General features: G+C 31.8%; 1 protein-coding gene across 10 annotated transcripts in view; it reads right to left on the bottom strand.

The window, feature by feature from the left end:
- The window catches only part of LOC145314526 (uncharacterized), a 330,684-nt gene extending 312,175 nt beyond the window's left edge, over positions 1 to 18,509 (bottom strand). For all 10 annotated transcript variants that reach the window (XM_080154459.1, XM_080154465.1, XM_080154466.1 and 7 more), the window contains exons 1-4: positions 18,395 to 18,509; positions 15,023 to 15,081; positions 6,965 to 7,029; positions 846 to 994 (exon numbers count right to left, since the gene is read on the bottom strand). In XM_080154459.1, coding sequence (XP_080010585.1) covers positions 846 to 994; positions 6,965 to 7,029; positions 15,023 to 15,081; positions 18,395 to 18,491 — 370 coding nt within the window. In that variant the 5' untranslated portion in view covers positions 18,492 to 18,509. The remainder of the gene's footprint in view (positions 1 to 845; positions 995 to 6,964; positions 7,030 to 15,022; positions 15,082 to 18,394) is intronic.
- Between the last annotated feature and the right edge of the window lie 346 nt (positions 18,510 to 18,855).

Here is an 18,855-nt window from a genome sequence, read left to right as displayed (position 1 = left end):
AAGATTAAAGAGATTTTTTCAATATTTCCCCTGAACTTATTCAGCATTTCACATTATTACTTTTCAAATGTGTAAAGTGTATAAAAAATACGTCTCAACAATTCCATAAAACTTTAAGTAGAGCAAAAAGTTATCAAAACAAGGATTACAACATCAATAAAAGCGAAGATCAACAAATACACAAACAACGAACAGTGACTGCATCTATATCATTTCTGAATCTAAGCAAAACTTTGATGTAAATTGCGTTAATTAGCAGTATTTAATGAAACAATTTAAACATACCCAAATTAACGATGAGAGCTATCCGTTACAAACAGATATGCTATTGATATATTTTAGTTATATGCTTATTGCACAAAAGCTTCGCGTTTAAAGACTTTTTGCAAATTATTTATATGTACATAGGTTTTACTTATATAGACGAGTAAGTTTTAAAACGATTAAATTCAATGTCGAAAACAAAGAGGATATATAATTCATTTGTGCTTATTTTATTTTATTCTGAGAATACATTCTGATTCATTATAAAAAATTAGTAAACCATATCACTACAAGTTACATTTAAGCTTACTTGAATAACTAAAGAAAGTATAAAAAGATTAGGGATAGAAATACAGAGTAGGATCAATCCTATTACATTATTGGTTGGAAAGTTTACACATTTTGCAGTTGTCTTTTCTCCTCCGTAGGATTCGTCAGGTATACAACATAGTTGAATTTATGTTGGAATCAATCATATATTAAAAAATATAAACAAATCTTCGTCTGGTACAAATCCCTTTTTAAGTTGCATGGTATTATTAGGTATGATTGACCATCAATAGTAATACATGTACTGTTACCTGTATCTTGTTCTAAATCCTGTAGAGCCCTGGCCCTGAGCATGTCCTCCAACTCCTTGGTCAGGGTCATGGTCTCCAGCCCCCAGTCTGTCGAGACGGGGGCGGACCCGACACTGCGCTGCCACCGTTTGCGTCGCCGCTCCGTTTGCCTGTAATAATATCAGTTGGAAATCATTGACAGATGAAAGTAATAGAGGAGGCACGAGCTATATGTAACTCTGCCTACGGGATGGGGTCTTTGTACCGACTTTCAAATTGGTCTTTGCTAACAGTTAGGACATCCAGGTGCCATCAGAGGCTTGGTGAACGTAATTAAATCAAAGCTATCCGTTTCGGAAAGTCGTGCATTCAGAATTTTATACATATCATAAAATCTTCTTCCAAATATGAATATTTTTATTTTCTATTCCTATTTGATTTTATATACACCTTTTTCAAATATTTATTCATAGACAATATTTAGATTTAATTCGAATGATTATTTTCTTATAAATATTAAATAGAAATAGATAAAAAGAACATATTAACAATATAGGTAAGAACACAGTTAAAAGATACAACAATAAAAAGATTCAATATTTTTTTATATAGCTTTCAATAATCATAAACAAGGGTGACGATATTCATAAGTGGTAAAGCAAATAATTAGAAACAAATGTAGAATTTTTTGTAGGATTCTTTGTTTTTCTGTTAAGATCTCGTTAATCACTGAACCAATTGAGGTTCGTATAGGTCCTAGGATGGTTTTAGCCATTTTTTTAGATTCAAGTCTCAGTATGGTTTTATGATATTTTTCTGTCCAATTACTTCCTTATTGAGGACCTAGTGTCTTATATAGAAGCCGAGTAATCACATTTTTAATCGCAACAGACAGTCTCACGAACAATTTATCTATCTTCAATTCAGCAACGTTAAGATCAACTTAGTAATAAGAACAGACAGCCGAAGTGAGTTGTAGAGTAGTTATTTTAACAAAAAAGGTTTAAAAGGGTTGAAATCGTTTAAAAATGAATGCCTCGAGTTAAAATGATAAATATTCTGTATTTATAAAACTTGAAAGCTTTTTAAAGATACATTAACTAATCCTTTCAGTAAAATTATAAATTATCTAAATATTTGAATTTGAATTTCTAAAACTCTATTATTTAAAGAAGTTAGGTGTTTTTGTTTGTAGCTTATTTTTTCAATATTAGTAAAAATCATAAAATGCTCTAATTCTAATTAATAACTTTTAAGAATTGAAGCTCTTACATATAATCACTCCTTTTAGGAAAAATTTGAACTTGAAATTTCCATACTTAATTTTCTAAAAAAAATATATTTCTTGGCATTTTATGGTTGCCAGAAATGAAATCTACGGATCTTTTTACGCTAATTGGTTTAAAATTCTACACACACTACTTATCTGTAATGTATTTTGCAGTATCGCTTAGAAACCGATTAATATCCGGTGGATTATAACTGGTTCTCAGCCATACTGAAAAATTATGTCTAGCATCGTAAGATATTCTTTTTTCTACGAATATAAAAATGTACAATCATAAGGTTAAGCAGTTTTTTATTCCGTGCTTTCGGCATCTCGGGGCTAAAAAACTGGTTTTAATTTTATAATTATAATTTTTATCCGCGGAAAGCTGTATATAATACTATGCGAGAAATAACTATTATCATCCTTGTTTTGTAACTATTTATTTTCATCTATTTGTCAGTTTGAAACAAAACAATTATATTTGTGTCTGGCTTATTCATATATTCACAGTTTTTTTTACCAGAAACAGAGAAAACAAGGATGACAACATCCTAAAGTAGCAAAGCAGAACAATGATGGATGAAACTCAAAAATGGACTAATTATATACTGGATGCTGATTGAGAAAAGGAATTTCCCTCAAAAAAAAATAAGAAGTCTGTTTAAAATAACAGCCGAAAAAATTACACACACGGATCATGGATAGACAATATAAACAGTGGCTGCTTGTGCTTTCATGGGAAGGTTTTTGAATCTTTAAAAGGTCCAAAAAGCTCGAGTCATTTCCCTTACTATATTTTTAAAAAACAAGCATGACAACATCTATAAGTAGCGAGGCACAAAAAAATCTATTGACAAACGACCAGAATGACAGAGAAGTTTTTAGAGATCACTAAGAGAGAGGGATAATGAAAAAGAGAAAGAATATCACGAAACCTTAACACACAAAATATTTATATGTGTTTTGTTGCATAACCAACAGACAAATCAAGTTGTATACTGGACACTCCTGAGGTACGGGGAATTTTCACAAAAAATATAGCCTAAACAGTAGCCGGGAAAATCCAATTTCCTTAAAAGTTACGTACAGAACAACATACAAATTGCATTATCAAGTAGCTCGGATGAATATATCTTTCATTTATTTACCCCGTATTTGTATGAAAAGAAACACAGAATTATTCATGAAAAATATATATTTTTTATCTACAAAAAATAACAGAGAAATTTAAATTTTTATAAATTTAGGATATTAACACTCTTAGAGACGATTTGAAGGGATTTGCTTATTTAAGCACAAAATAGTAAAGTTGTAAAAAAATTTTAAAATATACTATACTGTTCAAAATAAATAATTAATATCTTTTTTAGCAAAGCTCCTCTTAATCTAGTCTTTCATCGTTCTTCTGTTCCTAAAAGTTCTTAATATCATTAGTGGGTTATTTAGTAGAAATATAAATTGTCACCTAAAAACTGATTTTGAATAATGTTTTGTTGACTTTAATTGAATTTTTTACTTTCCCGGCTTTTACAGAGCAAACACTAATATTTAGGAAAATCTTGCCCCCAGTTCCTGAAGATTTATTTTATTACGACTAAATATATGACGTAACACCAAAGATTTAAATAAGAAAAGTTAAAACAAGGAAGCCAACATTCATTTGTTTATATAAAAGATTATTTCTAAAGAAAAAAAAGCTGAACAGACAGATATAAGAAAAAGTAGAATCGGGTATAGTCCTTTCCACGACATCCCTCCATAAGGAGCGATTCTTCGTATTTTTAAAATGGCTTTTTATAGGTTATTTTAGGTTAGGTTAGGTTATATTGTGTTAGGTGATTGCCCCACAGGGTTAGGTAATTGGCCCCGCAGGGTTAGAGCCCCCCGCAGAGGCTAGAAATAAGAGAAAAGCTACTGTAAAAAGTACGAAGAATCGCTCCTTGTGGAGGCATGTCGTGGAAAGGACTATACTTAGAATCTTATTGGTAAGAAGCTTAATCCAAGGAATTTTAAAGCATTCGATTCATTAAATAAATGACACAAAAGATTTCTTTCTTAGACTTGTAAACGAACAGACGTTTAGCTTAGGTATTAGAATAGATGCTAGCTCTTTCTTTGTAGAAATCATAAAAAAGTATTGTAGCGTCTATCTGTATAAGCAGCTGAGAAAATTACTTTTTTTATTATCGAATAATAGTATTAAGGCCGGAAAGACAGACAAAGTGAGTTATTGAGTAGATGCTTATTTGATAAAGGAATCTACACTAAATATTTCAACCGTCGTTAAAAGTTTAGCCACTAAAATCTTTGATTAAAATCTTTTTAGACAAACTCTTTATAGAGTAGCTTTGCTGAATAAAAAACGTGTGAAAATCAAGTTTAAAGTTCTATAAAATAATTGATCTATAAAAGGAATCGATATTGGATGTTGCCCCAGATTTTCATGAACACTGATGAAATGACGCTCACAGCTGGCTGATACAACCCTTACAACCCCATTACATCATCCCTTCCCCTCCTTCTCAATGAACGAACTATATAATAAATGAGGTCCTTATGAAAGCTCAAAGTGTCAAGTGGGACGTCATAAAAATACGTCTATTAAGGAGGGATGAGAGGAGAAGTGGGAAAGGACACCCCTAAAAAAGTAGATTCTTATGACGTCACACATGTCACCTTGAGCTTTCTCGTCACTATTAGCAAGCTAAATTTACGAAAATTTTCCCCTAACAATATATCCATGTATATCCTATATCCATTATAAAAAGTTGTAAGTGTAAATTGATCAAAGGTAACTTTCCAACTTTCTTCAACATAAATAAAAAACTTTTCTTTTCAATGGGTAGATTCATAGACCTGGGATATTGCACCTCAAGATTAAAAAAGAGCATAACATTTTTGCCAGGGAAATCATTCAGTTGGCGAGATGCATAGGATGAACTATCATTCCTATTACTATTAAAAAAATTTACAAAAAAATGTTGTTTTAAAACTGAGAAGATTTAAACTAAAATAGTTTCTTTGCTGGTTATTTTTACCTTTTGTATTATAGACAGCTTTCTGCGGACATAAAAAAAAAACATAAAATTATTACCAGTTTTGATATTAGCCCGGACTATCGACCCAGTGGGACTAACAAAACTGGCCTTAATCATATACTTTTACATCTTAATATCCGTAGAAAGCTATCTATAATAAAATGCGATAAATAAACATTCTTGCATACAACTATTGAAAATGATTTAGTTTTCAAAATTTCTGTTAATCATTATTTGTTTCAAATAAACATAAGAACCTTTTCATTAATTTGATAAACCAAACTCATTAAATCTCCCCGTTCATTCACAAACAAGGATGACAACATCCATAAGTAGCGAAGCACAAAGTTTCGTGGATGGGACTGACCATCATGGTTGTTTTCTTCAAACTACGGGAAATTTAATTTTGATATCTTTAACTGAAAAAATTTTGAAAATCGGATCATAAACACCAAAGATATGGGGGAAAATGTAAAATATATAAAATAGCCAAAAACCTCCAAAAAGGCAGTCTGACCTTTAAAGTTGTTTTCTTCAAACGACGGAAATTTAATTTTGATGTCTTTAACTGAAAAAATTTTGAAAATCGGACCACAAACACCAAAGATATGGGGGAAAATGTGAAAATTAAAAAATAGCCTAAAACCTGCTAAAAAGCCGTCCGATCGCAATTGATGTTAAATAGTTAATTGTGCTCCTTGATAATGGGAATGTTGTTACAAAATTTCAGAATTCTATCTTTTATAGGAGCTGAGTAAATCCCATTTCCCTCATAGCATTACGGACGGACGGACTGACGGACAGACAGACGGACTGACGGATGGACGGACGGACAGACAAAGTGAATTATAGAGTAGCTTCGCTACTAAAAAGTTTCTTATAATAAGCAAAATCCCAAAATGGTTAATTTATTCATATTTATATATGATTTTTTTTTTTATTAAAATCTAAATATTGATTATTCATAATCTTTTTCCAAATTTTAATTTATGAAACTCAGATAAATATTAATAGATTTTTTCCACAAATCATTCTAAAGTGAATAAAAAGAATATGATTATAAATCTTTTTAGCAAAGTAAACGTGATTCAATATGATGTTTTTTTTATTCATTTTTAAAACCATAGAATTTATATATAATTAGGAGTTTTGCGTCTATACAAATTGTCTAGCAATCATCATTTAAAATCAGGAATCTAAAGGAATAAGACAGACAATGGCCGATAATTGTTGTACATCCATAATGATGATACACAAAATTAACTTTCACTCTGAATTAGTGGTTGAAACTTTGGACTTGGAATTTAATGAACCAACCAATCAAAATACAATAAAAAAAACTTTAATGGATGTTGGTATCCTTGTTTGTTAATAATACAGTTTTTCTTCAAAAGAAATCATTTCCTTAAAATCGTAAACTTTCCAATCTTCTTATATTTTGATTCTAAAATATTCCTTTTCATTGATGTTATAAGTTTTCATGATATATTTTGTTTTCAACAGTAATCGGAGTTTCCCAGAAAATAGAGAAAAAAATATTTATATGTAAAACTAAAAATTTCATATTAAATTTCAAACCATTTCGATGATTAATAGCAATATTGGTTGATTTTTTTTATGAATTTAGTTTTAACAACTAGACGAGGTATTATTTAAAAAAAAAACATTTAATCTCAATTTTATTTTGATAGTTGGCAACATATCAACTTCATAATAGCTGCCAATTAACCTTCTTATATTCTTATCCGCAGCGGAACATTAATTAAGATTTGTGGCCAAATTTTGAGACTAGCCAAAAAAATATTTTATAGAACAGTCCAAAATTGTGTAACCTGGCATCTCTGTCTTGGCTGGAGGATCTGCTGGCAAACCATTCCGCTGTCTCATCCATTGACCACTGAAACAGAAATAAATATGTGTTCTTGTGCTATTTTCCTTTTCTTTGTTATTCAGTTGGCAGACCTTAAAAGGGGAGGGTGGAGGGGTCAATTAAACACCTTACACAATTATTTATTTCTTAAGGGTAAAATCTTGAAAGAAGCTGTAAGAAGATTCACCAAATGGGTCTAAAGGTTAGCAAGATGCTAACACAGACATGCTATTTTTTTATATGCATAGTATCATATTTATTAATCAACAAAATAATTAGGATAACGCAAAAAAAAACTTTTAGAGCAGCTTTAAGCAAGGACGTCCAAGGGGGGGGGGGGGTAAAGTTGGGATTACCCCCCCCCCCTTTAAAATTTACCATAGGCACCCCCAACCATTTAGGAGGGGGCATTCACCCCCCCAAAAAATTTGGAGGGGGGGGTAAATACCCCACCCTATAATAAATAATCCCTAAGAAAAATTTTGGCGCGCTTCGTGCGCATTTTTACTAATAAATATTTAATAGTAAAAAAAAAATTACCCCCCCGTAAAAAAATTTTACCCCCCCCAAAAAAAAAGCTTGGACGCAATTTTGTTGCACTTAATTATTTTTTCTTTTGTCTGAAGTATTTTTGTAAAGTAAACCTATTTATGAAAAGATAATATTGCACTCAAAATGTCTGCAATGTTTTCCCCGTAAGATGCAAGGTGTACAGGGATAGTTCAATGGAGAAAAATATATTTTTCAACTTTATTCTAGGATAAACTACTTTTTTTGTCTTTTACTTTACCACTAGTTAAAAATGAGTCTTTCAATATGAATTTTTCCGTCTTGCTGCTAAAAATTGTTTTATATTGCTTTCTTTTTCAAACATCTAATAATCATAAATTTGATTTGTTTAAACACCTAGGGCTTTCATTGCATTCTTTTCGGGGGTGTTGCTTGGTGTGTGCAGGATGTTATTCCAAACGTACTACCCTCCCTGTGTTAAAACTAAATCTTTCCCATAGCAAACTAATTTTGCAAAACATTTGCACAGGAAACTAAACCACAGTTTTTAAATTATTATATAAAACAAACTATTACATAAAAACTTAGTAAATTACTTTAAGGATTTAAGTATTCTATCCTAGAGTTTGGATCCCTAAAATGGAATTTACAGGATTTAAGCTATATATCAATGGGATTCACATCCCTATTTTTTTTTAAAAATGACTTGACACTAATACTTTTTACATAAATTATCTTTTATGATCTTGAAAAGTTTACAATTTCTAGAACTTATTATCGTTAATGATAAGTTTAAAAACCCTATGGTTAGAAATGATACTGAGAATTGAATTATTTGCATCAAATATTGACACACACATAAACACACACACACACAAACATTCATCATTCAATACTGTCAATGTCAATTGCAAGTTTAAAAAAAAGGTTTTTGAACAGGCATTCTAAAATTAAGTCACTAAAAAATAATCCTTGTTATTTGTTGCCAATTCAATATTATCAATCTAAATTATGTAAAACTAATGGCAATGCAACTAGAGGCCTCTAGCTATACTTTAACATTTTTTAATATAACATATTTTCTAGGCCAGTTGTTCCCAGGACCTATAAGAATATACTCTGTAAAGGATAAAAATCTAGTTCAACAGTTAGCGAGATCCTTCGGTACACACCTATTACTTTTATATAAGGATTAGTTTAGTGTCTAAGGTTTGATTAAGTTTTTTTTAAACTGTTTGATTTATATCTTTCATAAAATCTCAAAATGTGATTATTTGCTTGGTGTAGCTTTTTGTTTATGTAAACCGTTTCTTAGAAAATTATATTGTTTACAGAGCTTAGAAGCCGTAAAGTTAAAGTGCGGCACGTTTACATTTACATCAAAATACACTTGTATAGTGTCAGAACCGAATAATCAGAATATAAATGTATAAAAGTCGAACGAAACAAATTAGTAGTTAAATCTGTTGAAAAATTATTTTAATACAGGATATTATTTAAGGGCATACTTACATTTTTAGGACTTGATTATAGAGATGCTTCGCTTATAACAATGTACTTTGTTGTTCTAGAAATCAGTATTTAAAAAATCGGATCAATTGGATAATTTTATCACATAAAAATTTGTTGTTATAGAAGTTAAAAATCCACATGTTTAAAATACGTACAGACTTTCTGGTAACGATTATAGAAATGCTTTGCTTTCTAACTCGTACCTAACTGCTATAGGAATCATTATGAAATCGATAGGACAAATCGTAATGCCTAAATTAACGAAAAGAGCTAATCTTTACGGACGTACGGATCGACTGATCCTAATTATAGAAAAGCTTCGCTATAAAAGGGTAGAACCAGCAGCTGCAGATAATAAAGAACAGCTGAATATGTATGCGGCTGCCGAGCCTCTGATATCCAGGAACGGATATAGAATAACATTTCCATACACACTTCACTGATTTACTTCATTAGTGTCTCAGAATTATTTGGGTAGCATAAATGATTTATATATTGGTATGTACATTGTACGTTTGTCTTCATACGTCAGTCACTAAATAAAGTTAAGAATAGAATCTACCGTTACAACACTCGGTACACTCACACAAGCAAATATGGTTACGAAATAAATACTTTATATTTTGTTACTAGTTGATGCGCCCCTAGCCTCTATGGAAGGACGGATATGTCATGAAAACAGCCTAAAACCACTACAGCACATACATAAACCTACAATAAAAAGAATATCCCATTCGGACCAGCCATTACCAAGATCGTAAGCTACAGACAAAAATACCTTACTTGCTTTATATTGGTGAATAATGTACTTTTAAAATATCGAAGACATAAGATTTTATATATCTATACATACTATATCCACTTTATAGTTCTTTTTGTTTACTTAGAAAAAAAACCTCCTTGTAAAACTAACTACTGTATTGTCATGGTAAGTCTGTCAGTAGGTTGCTAATATTTAACCTTATACACGTCATTTTATACAAACAAGGATGACAACATCCATAAAAGCGAAGCTCTGAATCGGTAGGACACTTGTATAGTGTCAGAACTGAATAATCAGAATAAGAACTACTACAGGAATCACCATGCAAAGTCAATACACTTTTGTACTTTATGAGATAAACAAACGGAAGAAAAAATAATATATTTTTTGACAGGTGCATGTTTATCTTAACATATATTACTTGTTTCAAGAATTGAAGTTTCTTATGTATCAAATCTAATACATATTACAATAGTTGTTTCACCCCTACCCTCTAGGGAAGGGTGTTTGAGGTCAGGAAAATGCTTAAAACCACCCTAAGCTTCTCTGAAAAATATTGTGAATTCTGACCAGAAATTTCCGAGATCTTAAGCTTCAGACAAACAAAAATATCAAACTTTTTCCACAATTGAATACTACTTTTAATTGGAATTTTTTTTTTTTGGGGGGGGGAGGGTTGAAAATAGCTTTAAACCACCACAGGACCAGCAGGTATATTCCCTAAAGAGTAGAACCCGATCAGTTCAGTGGTTACCGAGATCTTAAGGAACGGACGGACGGACGGACAGACAGATAGACGGACGGACAGACATAATTCTACTTTATATTAAAGAAGATGTAAACAAAATATACTCTTTGTTTGAATCTCGGAGCCCAATTCACAAAAGATCATTTTGATCAGGGGCGTCCAAGCTTTTCTATTTGGGGGGGAGGGGGTAAAATTTTGAAAATAAAAATTTTGGAGGTGCCTACGGCACCCCCAAGCTCATTTTTTTTTTTGGGGGGGGATGTAATCTTTATTTCATAGAGGCATTTTTTTGTTGGGGGGGTGTATAAATTGAAAATCAAAAATTTTGGGGGGTAATCACCCCTTTACCCCCCCCCCCCTTGGACGTCTATGATTTTGATTGACCCATATTATGATCAGGTCAACCAAAATAAATACATTAAAACAATCCAATGAAATGATAAAAAGAAGGACTCAGTACAGGCAGCTTGCCGTGCTCTCAGCTGTATTCAGCCGCGCGTCTTAATCAAGTCACATATTCAGCCACAGCCGTATCATGCCGCTTGGCTGGAAGAAGTCGCAACGCAAACTTAACCACTTAAAGAAGTTGACTTATAGAAAGTCACAGCCAATTCGGCCGAACGTAAAAGTTGAACTTAAAAAAAGGCCACCCCAATATTTCCTTAAATCTACCTAACATATCTTTTTTTATGAAGAAGCTCTTTATAGTGCCTATAAAAAATGACGTCATACAATATAAATGGACAATACACAGACTTAATTACCAATGGAGGCCAGTATACATTTTAATTGACCAATGGTAGGCCAAATGACGTCATTTTTATAAGCACACAAAAGCTTCTTTTATGAATTGTTCTCTGATGATCAAAGGAATCAAATTTATTATATTTATTGGATCTACATAGATGCATTATGAACATACAAACACATGGTAGTAGAACAGCTGCTTTATAGATAGTTTACATCATTCTTTATTAACTGCTAATAAGTTACTTTTCCAAACAGATGGTATCTTTTTGCTGCGCTACGTATTGACATAAATATCCTTGATTTATAATTTAAGAGACAAAATAAGTATATCAAAGTTGAAAGCCGGCCCAAACCGCGTCAAAACTAAAGTCATTAAAAGTTGTACCTACTGCTGCAATGTCAGATGATCGTCAATAATATTAAGAGTAGAGTGAATGCCTTGGCTCAAATAAGCGAAACTGATTACCATACAAAAATAGGACTTCCAGAAAAAGGTCTTCCAATTATTATAAAAGATAACACTCATATGCCCATTCAGTTTTTAAAAGCGAAGCTTTTCTATAATTAGGGTCGGTCCGTCCGTACGTCCGTCACAGAGGGTTAGCTCTTTTCGTTAATTTAAACAGGGAAAACAGTAAAAGTGTCTGACTCTGACGTCAGAAAAAATTAACAACTATCCAATGAGAGGCCGCTATATAGTTTACCATTTTGAATACTGGCTTCTCATTGGTTAATTGTTAATTTTTTCTGACGTCATAGTTAGACACTTTTACTGTGGCCTTAAACAGGTTAGAATTGTCCTATCGATTCCAACCTTAGCATGATGATTCCTATAGTAGTTAGGTACAATTTAGAAAGCGTAGCAACTCTATAAACAATACCAGAATGTCCGCACGTCCATATTAAACATGTCGATTTTTAACTTGTTTGACAACAAATAATTATGTGATAATATTATCCGATTGATCTGATTTTTGGAATACTGATTCCTAGGTCAACAAGGTACAACGTTATAAGCGAAGCATCTCTATAAACAAGTCCCAAAAATGTAAGTATGTCCTTAAACAGTATCATCTATTTATGCAGTTTTGCATTAAATTTTCTTAAAATATTGTTTGTACTTATGCATTAATATTCTGCTAATTCAGTTCTGACAATCTACAAGTGTTAATGTTTGTTTGTCCTTCCAATTCAGAGCTTCGCTTTTATGGATGTTGTCATCCTAGTTTTAGAAGAAATAGAAAGGTAGCAAATGTTTTCTTAATTACAATTATCTTGTGCTCTTCTGTGAAAAATTTCAAGGTCTAAATGTCATAAATAAAAAAAATATATTAGATATTGATTTATCCTAAAATATTTTTTACTTTGCATTACATAACATATTCTTCTTATTGTTCCAAGTTCCTTTATTTTTGCGATAAACCACCATATTCTTTATCTAATGTCTATATCCTTCCATACCTATACTTTGCACTATGCAAACAAAGGTTGCAGAATGATGAAAGGTTCCAGGAATAGGTTACCAGGAACCTATACGCGGCAAGGCCAGTCAAACAGGAATATTTATCCAAAGAAAAACTATTATACATACGATTTTTTTATTTATAATGTAAGAAAATTATATTTAACCCAAGTTTTAGTCAGACAAAAAAAACAAGAAAAAGTTTATAGTTATTTGCTTAATTTTACAATATATTAATGTATTAATTGCTGCGACCCTTTACTCTAGGGCTCCAATTTGATTTTTTTCATTACAAAAGAAAAAGTTGGTGGAGTGGTCTTAATTTAAGTACCATATCACTCTTGGGAAAAGAATCCCGTCCAAAGTCAGCAAAAGATCAATAAAAGGCCTCTCTAAAATTCGAGCAGTTAACGAGATATTACTGGAAACACAAACATTGTCAAAATTTTTAATTCTTTTCTTTGGAAGAAGTATCCTTCCCTGGAAGCTAATATAAAATTCACTTTCACCCTTTGATATGCTCAATATAACTTTATTATAACAAGGAAGACTGTCAATTTAGATGGCGAAACCAGAAAATATAAAACTGCCCTCTACTATCTTAAAATAAATTGAAAATAAGGTGGTTAGGATGTATTTTTGTTTGTTATTACATTATTCATTATTGCACTCATATGGTATAATTTTGTCCTTGTTTAATATTAAAGAAAGTACAACTAAAGTACAATAATATTATCAATAATTTTCAAATATTTATTATTGTTTTGAACAAAAAAAATATATACTAAGTCTAAATTAAAATTGTATTTAGCTTTTCATGACTTTGTAATTTCCCTTTTTAAAGCTTTTCTATAATTAGGGTCGGCTCGTCGGAACGTAACGGATAGCTATTATTGTAAAAATAACATCAGAGCTTCACTTTATGGATGTTGTCATCCTTGTTTTATTGCATCTATATATATTTCTGTAATTTTCCTTACTTTTATTAATAGAAGAAAAAGATTAAAAATAATTATAATTAATGACATTCTTTTTATCTTTGTGTAACAAATAGCCAACATAATTGGCATTTTTTAGATTTATTTCAGAAATGCAGCTTATCTATAGCTATAGTAGGTCCGTACGTCCTCCCTTCCTCCGTATGTTAAAACTAAGATTGAACACATGAGCGAGTACAGTTTTAAATTATAGGAGGGGGTATTTACCCCCCCCCAAAAAATAAAAAATCTCTAATAAAAAAATTTGTGCGCTTCGCGCGCATTTTTAATACTAAATATTTAATAAAATTAAAATTACCCCCTCTTAAAATTTTACCCTGTGTGTAAATTTTTGGGGGGGTAAACTAAATTTACCCCTGCCAATAGATTTCAGGGGGGGGTAAAAAAATTTGCGGCGCGCTTCCCGCGCCATTTTACCCCCCCCCCCCCAAAAAAACGAATTCCCCTCCCCTTTAAAAATGTTTACCCCCCCCAAAAAAAAAAAACTTGGACGCCCCTGATGTAATCGTTGAATAACATAAAAAAATATTGGAATTACAGACGTATCCAAAGTTAAATATATAATTTCATGGCATTATGGCCCAGTTCATAATCAGAAGAGTATATTGATCATATTTATTCTTGTTCATTTCTCAAGTTTTTTTCATGTTCTCTAAAAGTATTATTCGATAATGGATGCAGAAAATACTTGTATATTAAGACAAGAAAAATATTGTTGTTAATTTAGCTTGCTATGAAACTCGTTTATTGGTCAGTTCGTCCATCCAGTATGGAGGGAAGGGGTTGGGGTAAAGGGAGAAATCATAGTTTAATCCTACATCAAGTTTCACTTATCAGAGAACACGATAATCAGGTGTAAGATCCAAGAAATAATAAATCCATTTATTGAATAAATTATTTAAAAACATCAGTTAGACATCAACAAAATGTTGGATTAATATTTGATAAAAATTTCATTCCTTAAAAATTTAGAATAAGAAAGTTACTAAAAAATATTCAAAATATTAATAAATTTCTAAAATTTAGGGCGCTGCTACTTTACAAATATGGTTGCATGTCAAGAAATAATAAAGACAAAAAACCGTTAGATTAACGAACATTAACAATTATAGAGCGACAAAGCTTTTACTATTTAATATTGTTTAGAACCTCTATAAAAATTTCTGTACATCATACATTCGTTACGGACGGAAGAACACTATTACAGACGGAGGAAAGGACAGTAAGACCGACCTTAGTTAATTGTAGAATAGCCTCGATTTTAATAGGTTAGTTACCTGTTTAATAACACCACCAAGTCCCCTTCTGTGGGCAAACGAAGCTGATTTTTTAGCCTGTCATGCGAAATAATTCACCATTGTACACAAAATAGATTAGAAATAAATTTCAGACATTGCAGTGCATAAATACAAAAATTTTAGGGGGGGGGGAATTATACCTTGCCGAAGCTATACCTGAGGTGCCCTTATCCTCCAGGACTTCTCAATACACTGTGGCCTCTCGTAAAACACGAAAAACTATCCCCTTCTTAATTATTTTAATCTTTTTTATTATTATTTCAGTACTTTAATAGGTACTTTTTAAGGAATTTTTAGTCAACAACAGAAAAACGATTCAGTTAGAAATATTTCTCAACCCAATTTAAACGGAAAAAGTTTACTTTATCATTGCAAAATATATTTCAAGTAAAAAATACTTATTATAAATCGCACGTCTTAGTGAAGTGAATCAAGCAAATATAGCTTGGTCAGTTTAGACAAGAAAACGAAAAAGTATCCTCCAATGACGAATAAAAACCATAGACGTCCAAGCTTTTTTTTTGGGGGGGGGGTAAAAAATCTTAAGGGGGGGTAAAATGGTATTTACCCCCCCCCAAAATTGTTTGGGGTGGGTAAATACCTCCTCCTAAATGGTTGGGGGTGCCTACGGCACCCCCAGGGTAGGGGTAAATTTTAAATTGGGGGGGGGGGGTACTCGCCCCATTACCCCCCCCCCCACTTGGACGTCTATGATAAAAACTTTTGTATTATTTGTACAATTGCATGATATTATAATACCAATATAAATCCCACCACAATACATTAAATACATATCATATTAATTCTTATCATATTTTTAGTAACAAATCTACTCTATAATCAGAAATGTCCGCCTGTCTGTCTGTTTGTACGCAACCGATAGGTTGCAACGTAAGTTTTTTGGCTGATATTCAAGTTAAACAGCTGGTATTTTTTATGAAGATTTATATTTTCTTTTCTTTTCCCTCCTTTGATTTGACTATTAAAAATTTTTTTTATAACTTTCTTGGACAGTCGATCTGAAGGTATAACTCTAAGAGACTGCATATGTTTTCTTTTTTGTATTTGCTATTTAAGGTAGACTGATTAACTTTTTATAAAGATCACTAATCGCGTGTCTGTTATGAACCCTGTAAAAGTGTCTGACTATGACGTCAGAAAAAATTAACAATTAACCAATGAGAGACCGCTTTATATTTTACCATTGGTCAATTACAGTGAATACTGGCTTCTCATTGGTTAATTGTTTTTTTTTTCTGACGTCATAGTTCGACACTTTTACGAGGTTCGTCTGTTATGGCCTTGGTGTTATACAATTCATATCTAAACCCATTATTTTCAGCTCCTTAAAAAAACACTTTTTTCATCAAGTTTGTAAAATTGATTTTAGTTTTAATGACAAACAGAATGTTTATCTGTTAGCTTGGTAAATCTGTAATAGCTTCGTTAATTATTTTCTTATAGATGTTATCATCCTTGTTTTCCTTTACTTCATCAAATATGATATTGATATTACATGGGTTTCAATTGAATTTTCAGTAAGTAATTTTTGTCAAATTTGCTCTTTTTAAATATTCAAGTTTTATAACTCCTTTTTGGGAGCGTAGCTACTGTACATATATTTTCGTATGAAAAATCAGCATTTTGCCAGTCAAACATGATTACCTTGTAAAAGCAATTTTTAATGGTAATGGCCGACAAATTGATGTATATCACAAATGATGAAACATAAAATTACCCCTTGTGAAGATTAGAATTAACTTAATGAACCAACCAATCAAAATTATACAAGGTCCCTAAAGTTGCTAAGCCAACGAATAAGAAAACGTTATTGAAAAACTTTGGGGACTAGTTTAATAAACAGCCTAATGCCCCCTCCCTCCCAAAATTGAACAACATCGTTCTTGAACTTGTTGAAAATACTTGAAGAGTTCTCCCTTGAAGAATTAATTATTTACAATTTGTGCAATTTTTAGCCTCATTCATCATTCAACAGAGAACTTATTCAATGTTGTTTTTGGCTGAGATGCAGGTATATGACAATATAAGTCAAAACCAGTTTCTTCCAGAAATTTTCTCCACAGAAAATCGAATTTAGTTTTAGAGTTTTATTTATAAAATCTATTGTGATTTCAACCAAAAAACACCTTTTTACCCTCCCCCACCCCATCTATTTATCTCTTTCCAATACTGGTCTTGAAGGCTGACCCATCCCCTTGCTAGGTAAAACTAGCATAGTAGACTCCCTATTTTTTATATGCTTAATTAATTTATTAGAAATACTAATTAAAGAGATAAATTATTACTTGGATCTTACACCAGATTTTTATGTTCTCTAAAAAAGTGAAACTTGTAGCCGGCTAAAAACGATCCACCCACATTACCCAATCCCCTTCCCTCCTACTGGTTGAACAAACTGATCAATAAGCGAGTTTCATGTTAGCATGCTAAATTGACAACAATATTTACACGTACGTTTTTTGTTCTACCCCTAATTACTCGTGTGAAAATTTTTACTTTAAACCAATAGTCTCATTCTTGTTTCCCTGATGTTCAGTACATAACAAAACAATGAGGTGGAACTGTATCCGTAGCGTAGCCGCTAAAATAAGATGGCTGCTGCTTTCTTATATCGATGTGGAGCCAATAATATAGGTATAGGAATAGATGTATAATCCAGACAACCTGGCCCAAGTCGTGGGTACCCTTCTCGTATGCTAGCAAAATGCTTTCTGTTCTTTTATAGCGACTTGGCTGTTTTTGTATAGACGCTATTGACTGTTAAGGCCCAATTGAGAGTCGGCACAGAGTTCAGAGTGGAAACATTTTATTTAGCCAGGAGGTTGTTTTAGATCCGCCAAAAATAGTAAGATCCATATCGCTGACAGAAAAAAAAGATATATTTAGAGTTTTTAGAAAAACAAAATATGTAACAAATAAATCCTTTCAAAGAAGTTTAAAATATCTGAACAATACAAAGTTTCATCTTCAAAATATTTCTGTACACTAAACTTTTATAAAATGAATGTTAACATTCAGTTTATAAAAAAAGTAAATTAGATTTTTTGCCTTAAAAAATTACCATTCTCTTATTTAAACTACATTTTACCAGCCATTATTTCTTATGCTACTGTTTGAAATTTTTTTATTCAATTAGTTACTGTTTAATCAATCAGGGATCCAAAGGGATAAGATAATGGCCGATAAATTAATGTACATCCCAAACTATGATATACAGAATTACCTCTTCTGTAGGTTACAATTAGTAATTCTGTACTCGATAGGCACTTCGCTGGAAAGCATCATACAAACATTTCAGAGATTTTTTCTAAATCCTGGTGAAATATTCCTTAACGCTGTTGATGGTACCCGTGGCAGGATTAGATTTGTGCCTGATGGCCTCATAACTACCAACCTTACCCGTCTCTGTATCATTACCGACCTTCATGGTCTCTTGCTCGGTGCCGATCTTGACAATTTATTTTAAACAAAATGAAACTGGCTTATACTGCATTTTAGATTTAAATTTAGATAAATCTGCTATAATAGCAAATCTGCTATCCTGAAAATTCAGTAAACCTGTCCAAAAATATTAATTACAACTTTGTATTTATATAAAAATGCTTAACGTGTATTATACTTAATTTTTAAAAGTTTTCTTTAGATTCATATTTCTTCAGTTTCAAAAAGTATGGTGCGGTGCTTTCCCTAAAAGTGCCTTGTTAGCGCAGAAACCCCCAACTTCTTATTTCTGAAAAGGGCATGAGAAGTTTATCTTTGAGTCCTTACTCCTCCTGGGGGGTTTTCTGAGA

Source organism: Acartia tonsa, chromosome 3 (assembly GCF_053477335.1).
Source record: "Acartia tonsa isolate MP-2025a chromosome 3, ASM5347733v1, whole genome shotgun sequence".
Taxonomy (NCBI): domain Eukaryota; kingdom Metazoa; phylum Arthropoda; class Copepoda; order Calanoida; family Acartiidae; genus Acartia; species Acartia tonsa.
Note: the sequence above shows the minus strand (reverse complement) of the source record. Positions and strands in the feature narration are given on the sequence as shown.